The sequence below is a fragment of the Vitis vinifera genome, chromosome 17 (assembly GCF_030704535.1).
Source record: "Vitis vinifera cultivar Pinot Noir 40024 chromosome 17, ASM3070453v1".
NCBI lineage: Eukaryota > Viridiplantae > Streptophyta > Magnoliopsida > Vitales > Vitaceae > Vitis > Vitis vinifera.
Genome location: NC_081821.1, coordinates 1,723,059 through 1,743,945, shown reverse-complemented (window position 1 = coordinate 1,743,945; position 20,887 = coordinate 1,723,059). Strand labels below are relative to the sequence as shown.

The 20,887-nt window shown below is 31.1% G+C and overlaps 2 protein-coding genes and 1 non-coding gene across 3 annotated transcripts; 1 reads left to right on the top strand and 2 right to left on the bottom strand.

Moving 5' to 3' along the window:
- Positions 1 to 190: 190 nt before the first annotated feature.
- LOC132253026 (U5 spliceosomal RNA) lies at positions 191 to 308 on the top strand. Its single transcript, XR_009464807.1, has one exon. It is a non-coding gene; the product is annotated as a U5 spliceosomal RNA (small nuclear RNA).
- A 714-nt stretch (positions 309 to 1,022) lies between these two features.
- Positions 1,023 to 5,614, bottom strand: LOC100245612 (adenylate kinase 4). The gene is made up of 6 exons (XM_002283472.4): positions 5,266 to 5,614; positions 3,037 to 3,182; positions 2,814 to 2,933; positions 2,530 to 2,697; positions 2,242 to 2,331; positions 1,023 to 1,338 (listed from the first exon to the last, which is right to left on the bottom strand). Exons 1-6 carry the CDS (start codon positions 5,375 to 5,377, stop codon positions 1,237 to 1,239), a joined length of 738 nt encoding a protein of 245 aa, XP_002283508.1. The 5' UTR covers positions 5,378 to 5,614; the 3' UTR covers positions 1,023 to 1,236.
- Positions 5,615 to 7,066: 1,452 nt separating this feature from the next.
- LOC100267928 (nucleolar protein 56) lies at positions 7,067 to 11,719 on the bottom strand. The gene is made up of 8 exons (XM_002283482.5): positions 11,295 to 11,719; positions 9,814 to 10,028; positions 9,536 to 9,693; positions 9,072 to 9,259; positions 8,718 to 8,970; positions 8,254 to 8,402; positions 8,026 to 8,160; positions 7,067 to 7,629 (listed from the first exon to the last, which is right to left on the bottom strand). The coding sequence occupies exons 1-8, from the start codon at positions 11,497 to 11,499 to the stop codon at positions 7,256 to 7,258; spliced, it is 1,677 nt and encodes a 558-aa protein (XP_002283518.1). The 5' UTR covers positions 11,500 to 11,719; the 3' UTR covers positions 7,067 to 7,255.
- Between the last annotated feature and the right edge of the window lie 9,168 nt (positions 11,720 to 20,887).

The following is a 20,887-nucleotide window of genomic DNA, read 5'->3' as shown; positions in this document are numbered from 1 at the left end:
CTTGGGATCTACAGTGGTAGTGGCGGTGGGGCCGTTCTTGTGAAGTCAATATATCTCATTTGCCTAAAGCATATGGGAGGCACATGGGCTCTAGTGGTGTTTTCTGCGCATCCCACATCGAGTGGATACAAAAACGTTTTGGGAAGGGGTGACTATATAATGACAACCAGAACATCGTTATAAATCACGCAGCCGCGCGGTGGGCACAGAGCGAACTATTCTTTCGCCTTTTACTAAAGAATACCGTGTGCTCGCCGCAAACAGCGGCATACGCCAATTTTTGGAGGGTCTTCCTTTAAATAGGAAGCTCCCTACTATAATAGTTCAAATTTTGTAATTTTGGTTATGGTTTCTATAAGTTCTAACGAATTGTATTTGAAAATGAGACTCCTTCAGCGTTCTATGAAGAATCTGAAAGTTGTTTTTAAAAATATATTTTAAAATTAATTAGAGTGTTTTATTTCTAATTTTTAAAAATAATCCACAAAAATTAAGTGAAAAAGGCGTCAAGAAAAATTGTTTTCTACCAAAAATATATATTTTTTAAAATGTATAAAATTCTTCTCTCACAAAATTTTGTTTCTAAAGATTTTTGCCTAAAATACAACCAAATAATGGATTACGAAGTGAATCAGTGGAAATGCTGATTTTTAATGGAAAGTAATAAATATTTTAAGCAACGAGAATTGTCTTGTCTTATTAGTTATTAGAACATTTTACCGTTATTCTCTTCCATGATAAAAGATGAGCAGAACTTCAATCTTATTTTAAAGATATTTCAATTTTACTCTTTGTTTTTTATTCATATTTGCTTTAATAAATTAATGAAACAATAAAAATATAAAAGAGGTAATCCTCAGTCTTAATTAAAACAGCTGCAGGACACCACCCAAATCAGAGAGAGCAAAGCTGAAAACCTTGGCTTTCATCTTCCTGCAGCAAAACACAATGAGCAGAGTGTTTATCTGCAACAACACCACCTGGAATCCTTTTTTGAAATTCTAATTTGTGACCCAAAAAAGGAAGTGCATCATCTGTAAAATTTTATTTGGAATTAACTCAGTTACAATAACCAACAGCAGCCGAAATTTGCAGTTAAGGGGAGAAGCAATGGAAGACGACTGATAGACCTGAGGATCCAGTGACAGCTCAGTGTAAACATGAGCAAAAATCCCAGAGTTCAAAAGGGGGTATTAATCCATTTATAAAAAAATAAACAAAAGCTAAAACCCGTTTTCACGAAGAAAGGGCCTTCTGAACCTCAGTCGTGACCTCCTTCGGGGATTTCTCTGCATGAAGGTTAGCGACGATGCCCTTCTTGGTGTAATAGTCAATTACCTGCAGTTGGAATGTAAACAAACTCATCAAGGGTGCAAATGAAAATGAAAATGAAAATTTGACTTTAGGAGTAAGGCAAAAGCCAAGGAATGAGTGTGCCGTCATATTTGATCATTGTACATTGTTCTAAAATGGTATACAGATTGATGGAGGTGCCAATTTAATATTTATAGTTGTAGATATTGGTAAAGACCATGGGAAGAAAAAGAATATTAAGATTCTATGAGAAATGTCAAAGCACTGAACCAAGACATGGGAGGCTGAGGCTCTTCTATTTTCCCCTTAATCAATACATAGACCATCTAATAAAAGATCACAGACCAGATCTTATCTCTTTTAGGCTTTAGCCCCTTTCAACCCTAATAGATCTGGGTGATAGGAACTCCCCCACGTTGCACAGAGTGATCAATGGGTAAACTATCGTAATAGCCCCACCATAAGCAAAATTGAAGATTATCATATATTGGACTGTAGGGAAGCTTAGAACATGGTGCAGATCAAGAGGCAACTTTGTTGGCAATGAGGCTCATAGTTGGATGACAATTGCAAGAAAATTTCACACACCAATCATTCAAATTTACATGGTTGCTGCTTCCCTTCAGACGTAAAGGGGGCATGTGAATGGATTCAATGCTCTATACGTCCCCCACCCCCAATATCATTAGCAATCAGGCTAACACTTGTAAGGCACTTTCTTCTCGAACGATTGGTATGTATAGGGAACTTCCAATTGTGCAACTTAACTTTGCTCTAGAAATGTATTATTAAAACAGTAAGCATCTAGCTAAAACACCTCCCACATGAACATTTTATACTTGGAAAAATTCATCCATTTTTCTGTGTATCAACATGTTGAAGATCTAATTTTTTAAATAGAAGTACAAGGAAGAAAAAGAAACATACTGGTTCTGTTTGCCTGTGAAATGCCTCCAGCCTTGACTTGAGAACAGCAGCAGTATCATCTTTACGCTGAATCAAAGGTTCACCAGTGACCTTCAACAGGACAAAACAAAACAGAATGATTTTCAGCAAAAATCGCATAAAATAGTGATGCATATAAGATCACTAAAAAGCCAACTAAAATCAACAGCAGCTTGATTTAAGGAGTTTAACTTTCCAATATATTTAGCACAAATATGTGAGCATGGATTTAGTACTAAAGTAAAATTTTGAATATTCACATCTTCTTACATCATCAATGCCATGAACCTTCGGAGGTGCAAATTTTGTGTGGTAAGTCCTACCACTAGATGGGTGCATCCAACGACCCGTAATTCTCTCTTCCAAGATCCCATCATCAATTGCAAAGTTCAGCACCTTATCAACTTTAACACCCTGCTTTTCAAGCATCTCATCAAGCTGTCCAAAAAGAAAAACAAAAGTATGGTAAGATAACATACACAGAAACTCGAACTGAAGAGACCAATAACCACTCAAGTGACATATCCATATCTAGATGCCAGACGACGTAACACCTTTTGTGCTTGGACCTCAGTCCTCGGAAATCCATCAAGAATGAAGCCTTTCTGACATGAAGGCTTCTTAATTGCTTCATCTATAATGCCAACAACCAGATCATCAGAAACAAGTTCACCCTGGGAAACCATTAAGAAACACCCTATTAGCAATCTACAATAAAGATTAAGAAGTACTTGGATACCATTATTATAAGACAGTAAACTATAAAATAAATTTGACCTTCTCCATAGCCTCTTTAGCCTTAATACCAAGAGGGGTTTTAGCAGCAACAGCTGCTCTTAACATATCACCAGTAGCCAAGTGGCACAAGCAGTATTCATCCTTTATAATTGGAGATTGGGTACCTTTTCCTGATCCAGGTGGACCTGCCAATCATACAGTTTTTCGTGACTACAAGAATACAACAAGTCTTTCAAAGAATGCTTAACCATGGAAACCAAGCCACCCCATTAACAATCCATGCTTTAAGTTTACTTGACAAATGAAATGAAACCCATTCTTGTATTGCATAATTATACCATATTTGGGAACCATATCACTTGTCAAATTGAACATAAAATTGCACCCAGGGTACATTTTTTATAGGCAAAGAAAGGTATGTACAATATAATAACAAAAATGTACACTAGAGCACATAGGACAAAATTGCACAAGGGTACATGCCATGATAACTTCCCAGATTCTATAAATGAAGACAACTATAAATGCTTATTGTTTGTGAATGTGCTGTTAGGGATATACAACTTAAATTTGTACAGTCTGGGATGTATCACTTAACTTTATATTCATATTTCTTTTTTATGTAGCAGAATCACAAAAAGTTTTCAGTGGTCAAACCAAACATATGAACCATGACACCAGCAACTATATAGTGTTGAGCAAATGTTTTAAGTTATAAAATAATGAAGTTACGAATAATAATAGCTAGTCATAAGACCAAAGCAGAAAGCCTAACAAATGTTTTATCTCGTGTTTGTGAATTAAACAATGGTCACACATGTAGGTAAATGTCTGACGCTATGGGTGTGGAGTTTCGTCACCAAGGAGATGAAAACATATTACTATTTTTCATATTGTTAAAAAGTATTAGTTAACTAAACATATAGAACATATAAATTGTTAAACGTAATACAACACCTTTTTCCAGCACATCAGTTATAAACTAACAATGCAAATATCTAAACAAAAGCTTCTAAATGTATCTAATAAATTTATTATATTCCAAAAAACGTAGAAGTTGAAATCTCTTCATGCAACACTCAACTCCTACATCTCATGAAAAGAGATGAGAAGAGGCAATACAAAATTGGATCGTTCCAATATCTTCACAAATCCAAAAGGTGAAAGAAAATAAAGAAAACAAAAATAACTTGGGCCCAAGCAAGAAGCAAACATGTCCACATAATAAGGAGTGGATCAACCTAAAAACAAGCCTCGCCTTAACAAGGTGATACACTGACATTGTTTACCCATTAAAAAAAACAAGGTGACATGTGTCATCCACTTATTTTTAGGACAACTATTCTATCTTGTTATTAGTTTATGTACTTTTTTGCTGAAATTAATATTATTTACGGTTCTTTGGACAGAATCAGAAAGCTTGTTGACGTCCTCATAGTATCATTAATAGTATCAATCAAATTGTTGAATAACAGAGCCATCACTTCTTCACTAGTGTATTTTCCGATCAGAATCCAGCCTTCCCTCTCCAACTGTCCACTGCTCTAAGTTATGTGTCCCTTTTCAAAAAATCTAAAAAAATAAAAATAAAAATAATAAAAAATAAAAAAGGGAAAGAGAAAAAGAAGAAAAGGAAAATTTGATAACCCAGATGTCAGATCCGGAAAAAACAAGCCCCTCAGATATCTATTCACAACTGATGTTTTTTTGCCTTTTTCCTTTCTTTTATCTAGATTCCCTTGACGTTCAAATCTCAGATCTAACCACTAAGCGCCCAGAAAGACTGAGGCTCTTTTGGTTGGTGAGAAAATGCAGGAAAAAGAAAACACCAATCAAACTTTTTTATTCTTAGAATTTTCAAATATTAAGGTGATGAGGAAACCACAAACTTCACTCGACTGAGCCTAACTCACTCAACCATCCACCTGCGTTGACCCATGTTCTTTGCGGTTTGTCAAACAGGAACCAACAAAAAAAGGTAGCATTCCTCAGTTTTCTCGGCAGCCAAACAAAGGATAACGCTTAATAAAGAAGGTATAGCAATTCAAGAGCTCTCAAAACACAGCGCATATCAACAATACCGACAACAAAACCTGAAATCCTTCATGAAACCCGTAAATATGCAACATTTTCACCATAAGCACGAGAAATTCACGGATCTAGACACCAAAAATCAGAGCTACTCCAAAAAAAACAAAAAACATAACATGAAATTTAAAAGCTAAAAAAATAAAAAGGAAAAGGAAAAGGAAAAGAAAAAACAATCACCGATTAGAATGAGGCGTTTGTCAGGCTTGGTAGAGCACTTCATGCGACGAAGAAGCTCCGTCATGAGATCCACAGAAGGAATATCCTCCAAATTCGCCGAAAGGGTCGCCATTCTCGATCTTCCTAGGGTATTTCCCCCCCTAGAATGTGATTTTGTAGAGAGAGCTCTCTGGGTTTCGTGAAAGGTAGGTGTTGTTCTGGGGTGGTTCCACTGCTTCAAACCCAAGCAGGGGCTTCACCAGATTACTTTTTGAAATGACCATTTTACCCTTTTGTATCTGTTTGGTTGGTGGGAAATGGAAAATGTGACCTTTTAGGTAAAGGCATGATGAAGATGGAAATTAGGGTAGCAATGGCCCATGTGCTCGGATTCATGTCATATTAAGTTAAAAACAGTGAAAATTAATGTAATTTTATATAAATCAATACAAACAACTCGTTAATAGTATTCTAATTTCTAATCTCTTTAACTATTTTTATATCTTAAATTTATAAAAATATTATTTATAAAAATATTATTTTTAAAATATTTCCAAATTAATTTTATTTTAACTTTTAAAATCCTAATTAATTATTATTTGTTTGTTTTATTTTTAAAACTATAAATTTCCATATAAACTTTGAATATTTTATATATAAATCATAAATTTATCTCATGTTTTTTAAAATTACTTTCATAAATTTAAAATTTTCATATAATAAAAAAAATTAATACCTCAATTTTTTTAAAGAAGACATATTCAAATGGATACTTAGACTCATTTGAAAACTGTTTTCGAGAAATATAAAAAATATAAAAAATATGTTTCACGATTAAAAATTATTTTTTATTTTATGTTTTTAAGAATATAAAATAGGAAGTATTTAAAGAAAATATTTTAATTATTTTTTTATTATTTTTACTTATTTTTTAAAAATTATTTTATGAAATAATAATACAAACATGTAAAATAATTAAAAATATAACATTGTATATAAAAAAATATTTTTAAAATATTAAAAATAAGTTAAAAACATTTTAGATTTTCATACAAATTTTTGTCTTATAAAAATTAGAAAACAAATTTTAAAAATTATTTTTGAAGACCATTACCAAACAATCCTTAATTATTTAACTTTAATCATAACATGTTTATAATATAGAATTTAATACCTCAATTTAAATAAATAAATAAAACTTTTAAAATTATTACTTTTTCAATCTAAGTTTCTAGAAGTTCTTATGTCCAATATAAAATTTGGTATTATTTTTCTATTTTTTTAAAATTGAGAGTTAACGTATACTTAAAAGGATACTTAATTATTTATTTTTAATTATAATATAGAAAATAATTTAAAATTTTAATTATGTACTTTTATAATTTTATTTACTTAATGTTTTAATTATAAAATACTTGTAATATCTAAGAAGAAATATATAAAAATTTACCTTGGTTAATATTTTAATTTAAATATTAAACTAAGCATTAAAATTTATCATACACCCACTAAAATCAATCCCCAACAAGGTTTGAAAATTATTCTACAAAATCAATCTTTTTATTAATGCAAAGTGATATTCAGAACTTTTTGAAAGGATTCTAACAATAAGCAAAAACATAAACAACCATTCTTCAACCAAAAAAGTTGTATTCAAATTTTCTCTTCAGCGCCTAAGAAGACCTTCTTCACCAATAACACAGATGGCATTTTGCTTTCAAAAAATACTTTTTGACTTCACAACAAAGAAAGAAAACAGAGGGAGAACTGCTGCCTCTTTGAGGATTTCATCACCCCATATAAAAGAAAAAAAAATTAAAAATTAAAAGAAAAAGAACCCATGAGATTAAAGATATGGAGAAAAACACATTAAGAGTTGATATTGAAGTTCATAATTTAGGAAAGCTCTAGGTGCCTAAATTTCATCGTAATTTCATCATAATTTCAAACTTATGCAACAACTGCAGCCCAGATAGATATCTACCAGAATTTTAGACTACTCGATCAAAATTTAATCATCGTCTTCGCTTCTTGATTTCTTCTTTTTCTTCTTACCTTCACTGACAGCTGCAAGACGCTCTCCATCCTCATCCTTGCTCTTCTTCTTTTTCTTCTTCTTTGCTGTTCCATCCTCTGTGTTAACCCCGTTCACACCAATTGAATTCTCCACAGCCTGAACCTGCTCTTCTTCTTCTTCTTCTACCAACTTTCGCTTCTCCTTCTTTTTCTTCTTCTCAGTTTTGGGTTCCTCAGAAGCATCTCCATTTGTAGCAGCAGTTGGTTTATCCTCAACCATGGGCTCACCATCCTCTGCAGCCTCGACTTTAGACTTCTTTTTCTTGCTTTTCTTTGCTGAAGGCTCAGTGGTTGCTTTGTCCTCCGTGTCTGAAAATGTTATTACAGCCAGAATGAACAGAAAATGAGACACTGCCACTACCAACAGAAGTAAAACCCAAACAGGTAAATAATGGTAAAAGCTAATGCATTAAATCTAGCAGTTATCATGAGACCAAAGGCCAGTCCACCAGACAATGATCCAAGCAGTGGTAGTATGTTTGATTATAGCAATCATCAGCCACACAGATGAGCATCCAAAGATGTGGAGATCAAGAACCCCGAATGAATCAAAAGGCTGGAATTAGAGTGAAGATTCAGAGAGATCATTTGTCTTCACTCCAGTTCCCCCCACAACAAAATAGATGTTTTGGAAATACTGATAGTTCAGCATCAAGTATTGAAATATTAAAAATATCACTATGATCTTTTCCATATATAGCTCACCATTGTTTTGAGTAATTTCAATGGCAGCTTTCATAACATCAATGTTTTTCCGAGGTGCAATTCCCTTGTCATAAAATTCGAGTCGCTCCTCAACTTGTTCACGGAGTTTCTCCCCAAAAACCGTGGTGTTACTCTCTGCACACAGAAGATTGTGCAACAAATTTATCAGATAAAAAGTTGCCATCCATGAGAAATGAAATGACCATATAAGAATTTATAGAAACTTACCAGCAAAACAGTCAATACGAGAAGCAATGGAACACTTGTTTGCAAGATAACGAGCCATACGTCCCTTGTTCCGGGCAGATGCACGACCAATAAAAGAAGAATGGAAGATTAGACCATATTTTGGCGTGTTCCCTCTTGTTTTCAATGCCCTGGAACCATCAATAAATGAGTAAAATTGACACTTCTGGGGAGAAACGTTCGAATGAAATGATTGGCAATGTTGAAAAGATTGAACTATACCCAACAGCTCCTATAAATGCAAGATGCCACACACTTAATAAAAAGAGTACAAATTTGGCCCTAAGCAGGCCAGAGGACAGTCACTTTAATGTTGTATTGAACAACAAAAATTCCAACCCTTAAAAGGAAAATGCACATGGGTCAAAACCGTCAAGTAGACTACTAAATGAGACTCCTCAGCAACCATACCAAATTAAGAGATCCTCGAGTAATTAACCTAGTACCTGAATAGAGCCTTTTCAGCACCAAGGATCTGAAGAGTGGAGGAAGGGCATTTTGCAAGATTAGTGAGACTACCTGCATGAGAAATCAACCGTGCCCCAACAACTTCACCAATTAGAGAAGCCAAATTGGGTGCAATGTCGTTCATTTTAGTAACCAGATATTCATACAGCTTCTTCCTGTACTCAGAGAGGTCCATTACCCTCTGCGCAAATTGCTGGACATTAATCAAGTCAATTGGGGACAAATCCTGTCCTGCAAAAAATTGAAACCCCAAGTAAATAATTGTTTTTAATAGGCAATGAATAGAAAAAAGACATGAGACTTTATGCGGGAGATGAATTCAAGAGGTCTACCCATGGATGCTTTGGCAGCTTCCACAATCTCCTTTGCTTTATCTTCATCTCCAAGGATCTCAGTTAAGCCTGGAATTTTGTCTTCAGACAACTCCAACTTGTTCTCAACAAATTTTGCAACTTTGGCATAGAGATAGTTGTCATTCACTATCTTCACCAACTCAGGGAAATGCCAAGAGTACCATTCCCTGCAAATTGAAAATCAAATGAAAACTACCAAGTCAACAAGAAGAAATAGGAAAACAACTAGAAACTCCCATTTGGAAACCAGAATTTTACTCCAGTTTATAGCAAATGCAATAACTACTTTACATCCTGATAATATGCTTTATGAAATTCTAAATGTATTCAAATTGTTTCAATACAGGACCAGTGGATTAGCTCCGAAGGAATAAATAATATATGTCGGATTGAAGATAACAATCACCAAAGACAAGGTTTGTGGACGAATATTAATAACAAACCTGACTCTCATGGAGAAGGAATTGATATCTTTATCAAGAGTATCGAGAAGGAAGATGGCCTGAATGACCATATTATCGACTCTGTTCACATTGAACTTCACCTTTGCTCTGCTGTAACTGTGTCCCAGACCAAGTTGGGCCTTTTCTAGGTCTCCAGGCTACAAGGAAAAATAAATACTATAAGAGAAATTGCAAAGAAAATACCGCCTACCCTTTAATTGTTGTAATACACAAAAAGGCAGAAGCATATTTTGAGGGAAAAAATAAATAAAGCAAACCTTGAGATCCTTAATAAACCTATCAAAATGCAACCGCACACCACGGAGAAGCTCAAGAACAAACTCATTGCTTTGGCAAGGAATTTTAGTATCTTCAAAGATATGCGATCCAATCTTAGGTTCTGCAGTTCCTAAACTGAACTTGGGCTTCTTACCTTCCTTGACTTTAGGAAGATTAAGCTCCAAGAAACTCCTCAACTCATCAGTCATAAGCCCTGGAAATCCATTCAAACAAATGTCCATTATACTCCCCAAAAAGGAATAACAAAGCCATTCAAACCATAATACAGTAATGCTAAGCCAGAACCAAACCAATAACCTCACATTCAACACCATCAACAGAATGAGCACCACCGCAATCCCAAATACCGATAAACAAGCAACATGGTTATGAAAGGAAAACCAAGCAATTATTAAGGACCTAGAAGGAGAGAGAAGAACAAAAACAAACCCCACCTAAAATAACATCAGACTGAAGAGTGTGTTTGGTAGATTTTTTCTTTAAAGTGTTTTTAGTGGAAGTGTTTTCTATAGAAATGTTTTGAGAGAATAACCTTCAAGGTGTTTCTCCACAAACCACAAGAAGTGATTTTTCAACTTTTTTAAAGTATTTTCTAAATTTTTCCATGCCTGATTTTTCTTCAGAAACACTTTTTAGACTAGAAGTACTTTTTAAAAACACTTCCAACTAGACTCTTATATTAGAGTGTGTTTGGAAGTGATTATTGGAAGCATTTATAATATTTCTAACACTTGAAAATTTTTACCTTCTAAGTATTAAAAATGTTAAAAACATTTTCTAAAATCACTGCAAAACTTACTTTTAGTTGTATTGAGTTTTCCATTTTGTGCTAACAAAAATGGCATAAAACATGCATTGAAATTTTTTTTCCCCTTCCCTTCCGCTTCATTCATTCCAAGGAATCAAACAGATATAGACAATCAAACAATGCTTATATTGTTGGAAACTAAGAACATCAAACGCGTAAACAACCTACGAAAAAACCACATAATGAAACACAAAATCACTACCATCAAGAAAAGGAATGACTAAGAAACAGCATCTGGCTCTAAAGAAATTACAGAAAAAAAAAAAAAAATCGGTGCAAATTTCAGACCAGTCAAACCTATCTGATGCATAAAAGAAACCTTCCGAAAAAATCACAATTTCCAACCGGAACAGGAAATCAAACAAGTCACAATCCACAGTTGCTTGCCGAGAAAAGTTGCAGATTTTGATTTCTTTAAGACGCAATAAAACGAAAACGCCTCCAGCTCAACCAAGCCAAATAGACTCACTAGGCCTTTTCACTCTTACACAACCGAAACACCATAAAGCACAATAATGAACACTTTCTCTTCGTTACCCTAGATTCCCAGAAACCAAACGAAAGACAACAGACCAAAAACTAAATAGCTCAAAACTCATTCAAACCCAGTAATAAACAGATGGCATAGAGGTTTCACGAGCAAATTCTCACCTTCAGACACTGAGTTGCATTGATTCAGAGCATCGAGAGCGGATTCAAACGGGTGAAAAGCAGCCAGCTTTACCACCTTGCCGAATCGGTTCAGATCCGAAACGGAGCTCCGAACCGCCTCGGTGTTCTGACCGATTTCGTCGAGCCCATGAGCGAGAAATAGAGCGTACCCAGAAGCCGATTCGTAGAGAAGATAAAGCGCCATTGATAGCTGGCACGGAGAGACTCAAAGCTTTTGTCCCCCTAAAACCTTCATATATGTATCGGCGAAGTAGGGGACGAGAGGTTTAGGGTTTTTGTGTTTGGGCAATGATGGTCAAATCTTGTGTGTATGTTCGGCTTGTGTGTGGAATGTATCGGACGGCTGGTGTGCGTCAGATGGGATATGTGATGTTGTTGATTTCGTTTGATCCGAGGGTCATGAATGCGTGGGAATATGTGGGTCCCGATAGTGAGTTTTGCTATGTGATGAGCCTACTGGAGTCGATATGTTTGGATGCACCCAGATTCATTTCCAGAATAGGATTTCCCTATGCCGGGTTGGGAAATTCTAGCTCCAGATTAGTGGCAAAAGAATTTTGGGTCACACTCATCTATTTTTTCAAATAAATAAATAAAAATAAAAATAGCTAATAATAAGAAGCAAAAAAACAAAGTGTAAAACCCATCTCTTATTTTCAAGGAGTCAAAAAACATTTTCGCTTTTATCCCGTAACAAAATTAAATGATGCACTTAAAATTAAATTAAAAACTAAAATTTTAAAATTATTCATAAAAAAAGGAAGTTTATATATAAAAGATATAAGTTTTAAAATTTTTTAAATTCATAAAAATATATGAAGTGTTGAAATTTTTTTGAAGAAATATCATTGAAAAAGAATACAAATTATAAGACTGATTTCAATAAGTAAAAAAAAAAAAAAAAAAAGTAAGATTAATGAAGTTTAATTTTTATTTTAAAAAAAAGATTTAATATTTCTTATAATTTATTTTTTACTTTGAGTATTAGAGTTTTTTTTTTGTAAAATTAATTTAAAATCGATTTTAAATCATGATATCGGCACATTTACATCAAGTAATTTCTCTTAGTATTTATCCCCATTGATTTAAATTCGTATTTATTTTTATTATTTTTAAGTAATAGATTTATTTATAAAATATTCATAATTAAAAAATTGTAAATACATTAGATAACCATAAAATATTTATTATTAAAAATGAATTATGGATATAAAATCATAATTCTAAAATATACTTTCACTCGTTCGGATGAAAAATTTAAGATTGAAAATAAGTTAAATATTTTAATTTAATACTTAAAGTTTTTTTAAAAATAATTTAAAGTTATTTAACTAAACATATTTAGTTTATTTAATAACTTAAATTAAACTATTAAATTATTTAATTTATTTACGAAACATCATCTAATATAAAACATTGGGTGAAGTTAGTAGTATTACTAAGCAAACTAGGAAAAAAAAGATGATTTTCTTACTTAAAGCAATCCATCTTATCCCCTGTATTAAAAAAATTCTCAAATTTATTTAATATTTGGTTCACGGAAATTTTGATGGAAAATGTGAAGAAATAAAATATAAAAGAAAAGTGAAATGAAGGAAAATAAAAAATAGATTTAAAATTAATAATTTATTTTTATATATTTCTTCAAACTCATTTCACTTAAATTCCTCCATTATATAATGATTAAATAATTTTAAAATATATAAAAAAAACTAATTTTAATGATATTTAATTTTCTTTAAAAAAATTTATAGTGAAACTAAACATAAAAAAACTATTTTCCTTTACATTTTTTTTTTCCTTTATACATTTCAGAAACCAAACATAACCTTAGGGTTGGGTCAAGGTGAATACTTGAAAAACCCGTTCCACTGCCGTCACAAAAAAAAATTAAAGTTCTTGATGTAAAATAAAAGCATAGTGGTGCTATTAGTAAGTAAATATATAAATTGGGTTGGATGGTTGGTTTGGGCTCGGGAAAGGGGCCTTGGCTGCCTTAAGGAGCCGAAACAACCAGACCCAAGCCCAATTTACAAGCCCAACCTAGAATAAAAAGATTGTAGTTGAGATTTAATCTATTTGATTTTTCATATGAATTAAGAACTGAAAAGATGTTTGGAAAAATATGTGGTACCATCTAAATCATTATAATATATATTAATTTTAAATTTATATATTAATTTTGAAACTTTTAACTCTTATAGTTTTAAACAACAAAATAATATTAAGGATCTATTTGGTTTCTGTTTTCAATAACTGTTTTTTGTTATTAAAAACAAAAAATACAAAAAACTTGTTTGGGGAAGGGAGTATATTTTTTTTTCTTTTTTTTTTCGTGTTCTCAAAAACCACTTTTTTTAGAATAATAAAAATGTGTTTTCATTATTTTTTTCACTATACAAATAATAGATTGTTTTTCGTGTTTTTTTTTTTCTTAGCTATTTTTTATGTTTCCACAAAAGTAAGCTCTACCCAACCATCGCACCCTCACCCGCAAACCCCTTCTTCTTCCTTAAATTATTGAAATTAATATATTTACACATAGTTACAAAGTTATCATTTGTTTAAGAAAATTATGACTGGTGTAAAAATTTCAAAATTGAATAATTTTTTTTTTAATTTAAATGAATTATGCATATGAAAATTATTTATATATTTATAATATCAAATTAATAGAAGAAAACACTTTATTAATTTTTAAAAAATAACTTTCAAACATGTTTTTTGTTTTATTTATTCTTTTTTTTTTATTATTAACTCAACCAAATATGTTTTTAAAAAAAAACTGTTTTTCATAATTCAATTCCCAAACACAATTTTTTAACACAAAAAAACTGTTCTCAAAAATTGTTTTCCACAACAATTTTCAAAAACAACAACCAAATAGGCCCTAAGATTTTGTAAAATGATGAAGGGTCTGTTTGGTTCCTATTTTGAAGAACTTTTTTTTTTGTGTTTGAAAACAAAAAATACAAAAAACTTGTTTGGGGAAGGGGGTGTGTTTTTGTTTTTTGTGTTCTCAAAAACCACTTTTTTTATAACAATAAAAAGATGTTTTCATTGTTTTTTAACTGTTCAAATAAATATATTATTTTTCGTGTTTTCTCTTCCTTCTTTTTGTGTTTTCTTAGTTGTTTTTTATGTTTCCACAAAGGTGAGCTCCACTTAACCGCCACACCCTCACCTGTAAACCCTTTCTTTTTTCGTTAAATTATTGAAATTAATATACTTACACATGGTAACAAAGTCATCATTTGTTTAAGAAAATTATAGCCGGTGTAAAAATTTCAAAATAAAATATTTTTTTAAATTTAAATGAATTGCATATGAAAATTATTTATATATTTATAATATCAAGTTAATGGAAGAAAACACTTTATTAATTAAAAAAAAAACTTTCAAACATATTTTTTGTTTTACTTATTCTAAATTTTTTTTATTAACTCAACCAAACATGTTCTTTTTGTTTTTGAGAACAAAAACTGTTTTCCACAATTCAGTTTCCAAACACATTTTTTTTTTTTACGAAAACACAAAAAACTGTTTTCCAGCACAATTTTTAAAAAATTGCAACCAAACATGCTTGAAATTTTAGTAAATGTTTTATTACATGTTTATTCGAGTTTATTTTTATTCCTTTTCTTTTAATAAAAATTTTAAATATTTTTAAAAGGTATTTAGGAGTCTATCTGACAGAGTTTTTAAAAACAATTTTCTATTTTTAAAAACAGAAAAGAAGTTTGTAAAATTCACAACACTATTTGGTTATTATTTTATGTTTTTCAGTTTTTTAAAACAAAGTAAAATATATAACAACTTTTAAAAAACAATTAAATGTTATTTTCACCGGTGTTTTTTTATAAAAAAAACATGCACTCTAATTTTCTAAATATTATCATTAAAATTATTTTACTTTCAAATGTTTTCCCTTACATCGATAAATTGGATGTCATGGTGTGATTGTTGAATAGTTTTTGAAAATAATCCATATAACAACAATTAGAGTCCGTTTGACTATGTTTTCTTAAACTTATTTTTAAAAATTGTTTTAAAGTTAAATAATAAAAAATAGTTTTTAAAAATAAGTTTTGAAAACTATGATCAAACAAACCCATATTTTCCTTTTGTTTTTAAAAATGAATGAAAATAACTTTTACTTATTATTTAAAATTTGTTATTTATTTCACTTTATTTTTAAAAATTATTTTGAGAGAACAATGACCAAACGGTGTTATAAGATTTAAAAAACGGTTTTTTATTTTTGAAAACAAAAAACTGTTTTTAAACTAAACATACTCTTGATTTTTGTTTTTATAAAAATAAAAAAATAAAAAAGTTTTTGTTTGAAAAATATTTTTAAAGAAAAATTTGTGTACTTATACGCAATATAAAAATAAATAAAACCATTTTTAAAGAGAATCTCCAAATCTATAATCTCATTACAATTCGGATAAGGAAGGTTAATTATTAAATAAAAGACCTTTTCTTTTTCTGTTGGATTTATCTAATCTTCTTAGCTAAGAAATGAAATATAAATACAAGAGTCACGAAGAAAAGACAATGACATTGCTTGCCTCCTTTTTCTTTGAGTGACATTGGTTTTGTTTTTTGGCATATGCTCTCATGCGTCAACGGGCTACTAGTCATATAAAAGGCATCTTTCATAATTAACTTCAAATATGGATAATGAAAATTTCAGTTTAATGTTTGAATAAAGTCAAGAGTTTAAAAATTTTCAATTATCATATCTTGATTTTTTTTTTAAATGTCATATATATTTCAAAATCTCAAAATTTAAGGGGTTCTTATGTTCAAATAAATTAACATTTTTAAATTATTTATAATTTACTTTTTGTCATATTTTTTTGGGTCTAACATAAATAGGAATGATAATGGGATAGGTTTTTTTTTTTTTTTTTTCAGGTAACAGTCTCACTGCCCCTAATAGACGAATTTGAAATTTAAATAAATGGGTTTGGGTGTTGTCTTGTCTCAGCTCGCCTTGATTATATATAAAATTAAAAATTAATTTTTATTTTCTATTTTTAATACACAAACAATAATAATAATAACAACAAAAATAATAAAATACTTTTCATAACAAAATATAATAATTTAATTATTTATAAAATAAATTTATTTTAATATAATTAACAAAAATTAAAATAATTTTTAAAAGTTTTAAAATTTTTTTAAAAAAAAAGTTAAATAAGGCGAGTGGGGCAGGTGTGAGAATTTCTCATACCCGACCCATCCTGTTTAATTTTTTTAATGAGACAATAATGATAATTATTTTTGAATAAACAGGTCAGGATTGGGATCGACCCATCTTGAATCTGCTCATTCGAACATTTCACCATTACTAGTTCCAAATTTCATGAAATATTTTTCTTACCATTCTCGTTTGTTAATTTCACTAATCTCTCACTTGACTCAAAATAATAGAGGTATTTAACGTAATTTTTGTGGTTAATTGTATTTAATTTAAATCTTTATTGACTACCTATGAAAAAATTATCTTCAAAAAATTTGGGAGAAAATAAATTAAATTATATTTGACTACATTTTTTTTTTACAAAAGAAAATATGGATCTTTTTAGCTATTCTCAATTTTTTTTTTGTTTCTAAGAAGAAAAAAAAAAAGAACAAACAACTGTAAACCACAAACATTTTTTTTTAAACAAAAAAACAAAAAAAGGTATTTTTTAAGAAAAAATTTAATTGTTTCTAATTGGCTTTTTTTTTACTAATTTAAAAAATAATAAGACTAATAGAAAAAATAATTGAAAACAATACACTGCATATAAATTTTATTTAAAACCATAGAAAATAAGTTGAAAACATTTCAAGTTCTCAAATATAATTTTAAAAACTATTTTCAAAAATTATTTTTTTTACAACACCTTTTAATAACCTTAACAAATCACAAGACCATATTTGACAATTGTGTTTATTGTGCAAATCATGACAAAGAATAATAATAGGGAGAAAAAAATAAGACAAACGAAAAAAATAAAACACAATGATTTACGTGATTCGACCTTAAGCCTACATCCACTGGCAAATAAAAAGAACTTTTACTATTGTTAAAGGAGATTACAACTCATCAAGTTTTCAAATCCCAAAGCCCCAATTTATACCCAAAAAGAGACTTACTATTTTGGTCAAAACCTCTTCCTATATTTTTTTTTCTAATTACGAAGGAAGTTTCTATATAGGAAATGAAGCGTATAATTATCAAAGATACATTTTCCTAAAAAAAAAATCTCATAATAGGATATTTCCTATAATAATATGAAACCCACTTTCAAGAATTTCTTTTATTGGGAAACAATCAATAACTTTCCAAATTGACTCAAAATACAATTGAGACACTTTCCAACAATCTCCACCTTGGCTCAAATTCCCAAAATTCAAACAAACTCGAAAGTCTTCCATGTTACTTCACTCCCATGCTCCATAGGGGTCTTCAAATACTACCAACATCAATTAAGTCCAAACAATACTTGAACTTAATTATAGGAACAAACTTAGTAATCATATCTGTAGGATTGTCCACTGTAGGGATTTTTTTTTAGTATAATAGCACCTTGTGCAATCACATCCCTAATAAAATGCATTCTGACATCAATATGTTTGGTCATCTCATGGAACATCTGATTTTTAGTCAAATGTATGGTACTTTGGCTATCACCATACACAATAGTCAACTCCTATTATAAGCCTAAATCGCCAACCAAACCCTTAAGCCAAATAGTTTCTTTCACTGCTTATGTGGTTGCTATGTATTTTGCTTCAATGGTTGACAAAGGAATTGCAGATTGCAAAGTTGCTTTCCAACTAATAACACTACCACATAAAGTAAATACGTATCTTGTTAGAGATCTTCTTCTATCCAAATCTCCAACATAATTAAAATCAACATAGCCAACAATTTCCCTAGAGATGTCAATACTTTTATCATATACTAAGCTAACATGTGATGTTCATCTCAAGTATCGAAGTATCCATTTCATTGCTTGCCAATGGATCTTTCTAGGACAATCCATATAACTACTCATCACTCTCACTGCATGTGAAATGTCTGGCCTAGTGTAGACCATGACATACATAATGCTCCCAACTGCACTAGCATAAGGAACATGTGACATGTACTCCCTCTCTACTTCAATCTATAGTGATAAAGCAGTAGAAAGTTTGAAGCGAGTTGCTAATGGAGTACTTATTGGGTTTGACCCTTACATTCCAAAGCGTTCTAACACTTTCCCAATGTACTTTTTTTGTGATAAGTACAATTTCCCTACTTTTCGGTATCTACGAATCTCCATACCTAATATTTTCTTCACAACTCGAAGGTCTTTCATTTCAAACTCTCATTGAAGTTTAGTTTTTAACAAGTTGATCTCATACATATTTTTACAGACAATTAACATGTCATCAACATATAACAATAAATAAATGAAAGAACCATCAAACAATTCCTTATGATAAACATAATTATCATACTCACACCTGTGGTAGTCATTACCAATCATAAAAGTATCAAACCTTTTATACCATTGTCTTGGAGATTGCTTCAAACCATAAAGAGATTTCTTCAATAAACAAACATGGTTTTCATTTCCCGAAATAATGAATCCATTGGGTTGATGCATATAAATCTATTTTTCCAACTCACCACGTAGAAAAACAGTTTTGACATCAAATTATTCTTACTCTAAATCAAATAAAGCAACCATAGCAAGCAACACCCTGATTAAGTTATGTTTCACAACTGGAGAAAACACTTCATTGAAGTCTACACCCTTCTTTTGTGTGTAGCCCTTTGCAACCAAGCGGGCTTTGAACCTAGCATTCTTCACTCCTGGAATTCCTTCATTTCTTTTGAAAAGCCATTTGCAACCAACAATATTTTGATTTTTAGCTTTCTCAACTAGTTGTCAAGTATGGTTCTTTTGAAGAAATTCAGTTTCCTTATTCATAGCAACAATCCACTGTGTAGACTTTATAACGGTGATGGTTTCACGACAAGTTTAAGGTTCACCATTTTAAATGCTTTTTACCACGCTAAGTGCATAAATAACCAAATCTGCATAAACATGTCTTTGTAGTGGTTTAATTTGTCTCCTTGTTCTACCTCTAGCCAAATAATATTGTTGCTCTTGTGGTGCATTTTCTTTATCATCGAGAAGTTGCACTTTTTCCTCATTTGGCTTTATTGAAATTACTTTTTCTATGGTTTCTGAAGCTTTAGTCACAATCTCCATATTTTCTCTTACATCAGTGTCATTTTCTGTATGAAGTTGCTCATTTCTAGGACTTAACATTGTAGATTCATTAAAAGTCACATTCCTACTAATAAGAAATTTGGAGAATTTTGAATCTGGGTACTATAGCCTGTACCTTTTCACTCCATTAGCAAATCCTAAGAATATGCATTTCATTGCCTTTGGTTCCAACTTACCACGTGAGCATAAGTAGGACAACAAAAAAAATCTTAAATTAGCATAATTAGAAGGAGAACTAGACCATACCTCTTCAAGAACCCTACAATCAATAGGAATTGAAGGAGATCTATTCACAATATAACAAGCTGAATTTATAGCTTCACCCCAAAATTCCTTTGACAACCCTGCATTCAAAAACATGCATCGTGCTTTCTCTAAAAGAGTTTTATTCATTCGTTCCACAACACCATTTTGCTATGGAGTATGCCTAACTGTGCGGTGTCTTACAATATCTTCATTCTTGCAAAACTCATTGAATTTTTTCCTACAAAATTGCATGCTATTGTCAATTCTCAAGCACTTGATATGTTTTCTAGTCTGCTTTTTGATCATGGTTTTCTATTGCTTGAACTTCTCAATGGCATTATTCTTATGTTTCACGATATATACCCAATCCTTTCTAGAGTAATCATCAATAAAGGTCAACATATATCTTTCATCACCATGTGATACAATTTGAGAAGGGCCCCAAAGATCCTAATGGATATAATCCAAAGTACCTTTGGTTTTATGAACACTTGTACTAAATTTCACCCTGCATTGTTTCCCAAACACATAATGCTCACAAAAATTTAGTTATCCCGTTTTCTGTCCATCAAGCAAAACTTGTTTGCTCAAAATTGTCAACCCTCTCTCACTCATATTCCCAAGTCGCATATGCCACAATCTAGTAGTCTCTGTAATTGATTATGCGGTTGAAACTGCAGCTACAGCTGCACCTATAACCGTGCTACCCTGCAACATATAGATACCATTAATTTTCTTTCATTTCATTGCAACATGAGAACTATTTGAAATCCTTAAAACTCCATTTCTAGTTTTATATGTGCATCCGTTGAAGTCAAGTATCCATAAAGAAATCAAATTTTTTTTTTCAATTCTAGAACATGTTTTACATCAGTTAATGTCTTTATAATGCCATCAATTATATCTTAATTCAAATTGTGCCTATCCCAACAACCTTACATGCTATATTGTTTCCCATGAGAACCTTTCCACTATCTATGGTTGGTAGGTTTTGAACCAATTCCTATTGGGAGACATATGATAGGAGCACCCTAAATC

Bases quoted from the DNA above. Each gene is read 5' to 3' on its own strand.
- LOC100245612 (XM_002283472.4), bottom strand. From the start codon at position 5,377: ATGGCGACCCTTTCGGCGAATTTGGAGGATATTCCTTCTGTGGATCTC. The intron at 3,183-5,265 runs GTGATTGTTTTT...TATGATTGGCAG, and splicing joins CAAACGCCTCATTCTAATCG to GTCCACCTGGATCAGGAAAA. The intron at 1,339-2,241 runs GTATGTTTCTTT...TTCCAACTGCAG, and splicing joins TTCACAGGCAAACAGAACCA to GTAATTGACTATTACACCAA.
- LOC100267928 (XM_002283482.5), bottom strand. From the start codon at position 11,499: ATGGCGCTTTATCTTCTCTACGAATCGGCTTCTGGGTACGCTCTATTT. The intron at 9,694-9,813 runs GTTTGCTTTATT...TTTTCCTTGTAG, and splicing joins GGTTTATTAAGGATCTCAAG to CCTGGAGACCTAGAAAAGGC. The intron at 8,971-9,071 runs GTAGACCTCTTG...AATTTTTTGCAG, and splicing joins AGCTGCCAAAGCATCCATGG to GACAGGATTTGTCCCCAATT.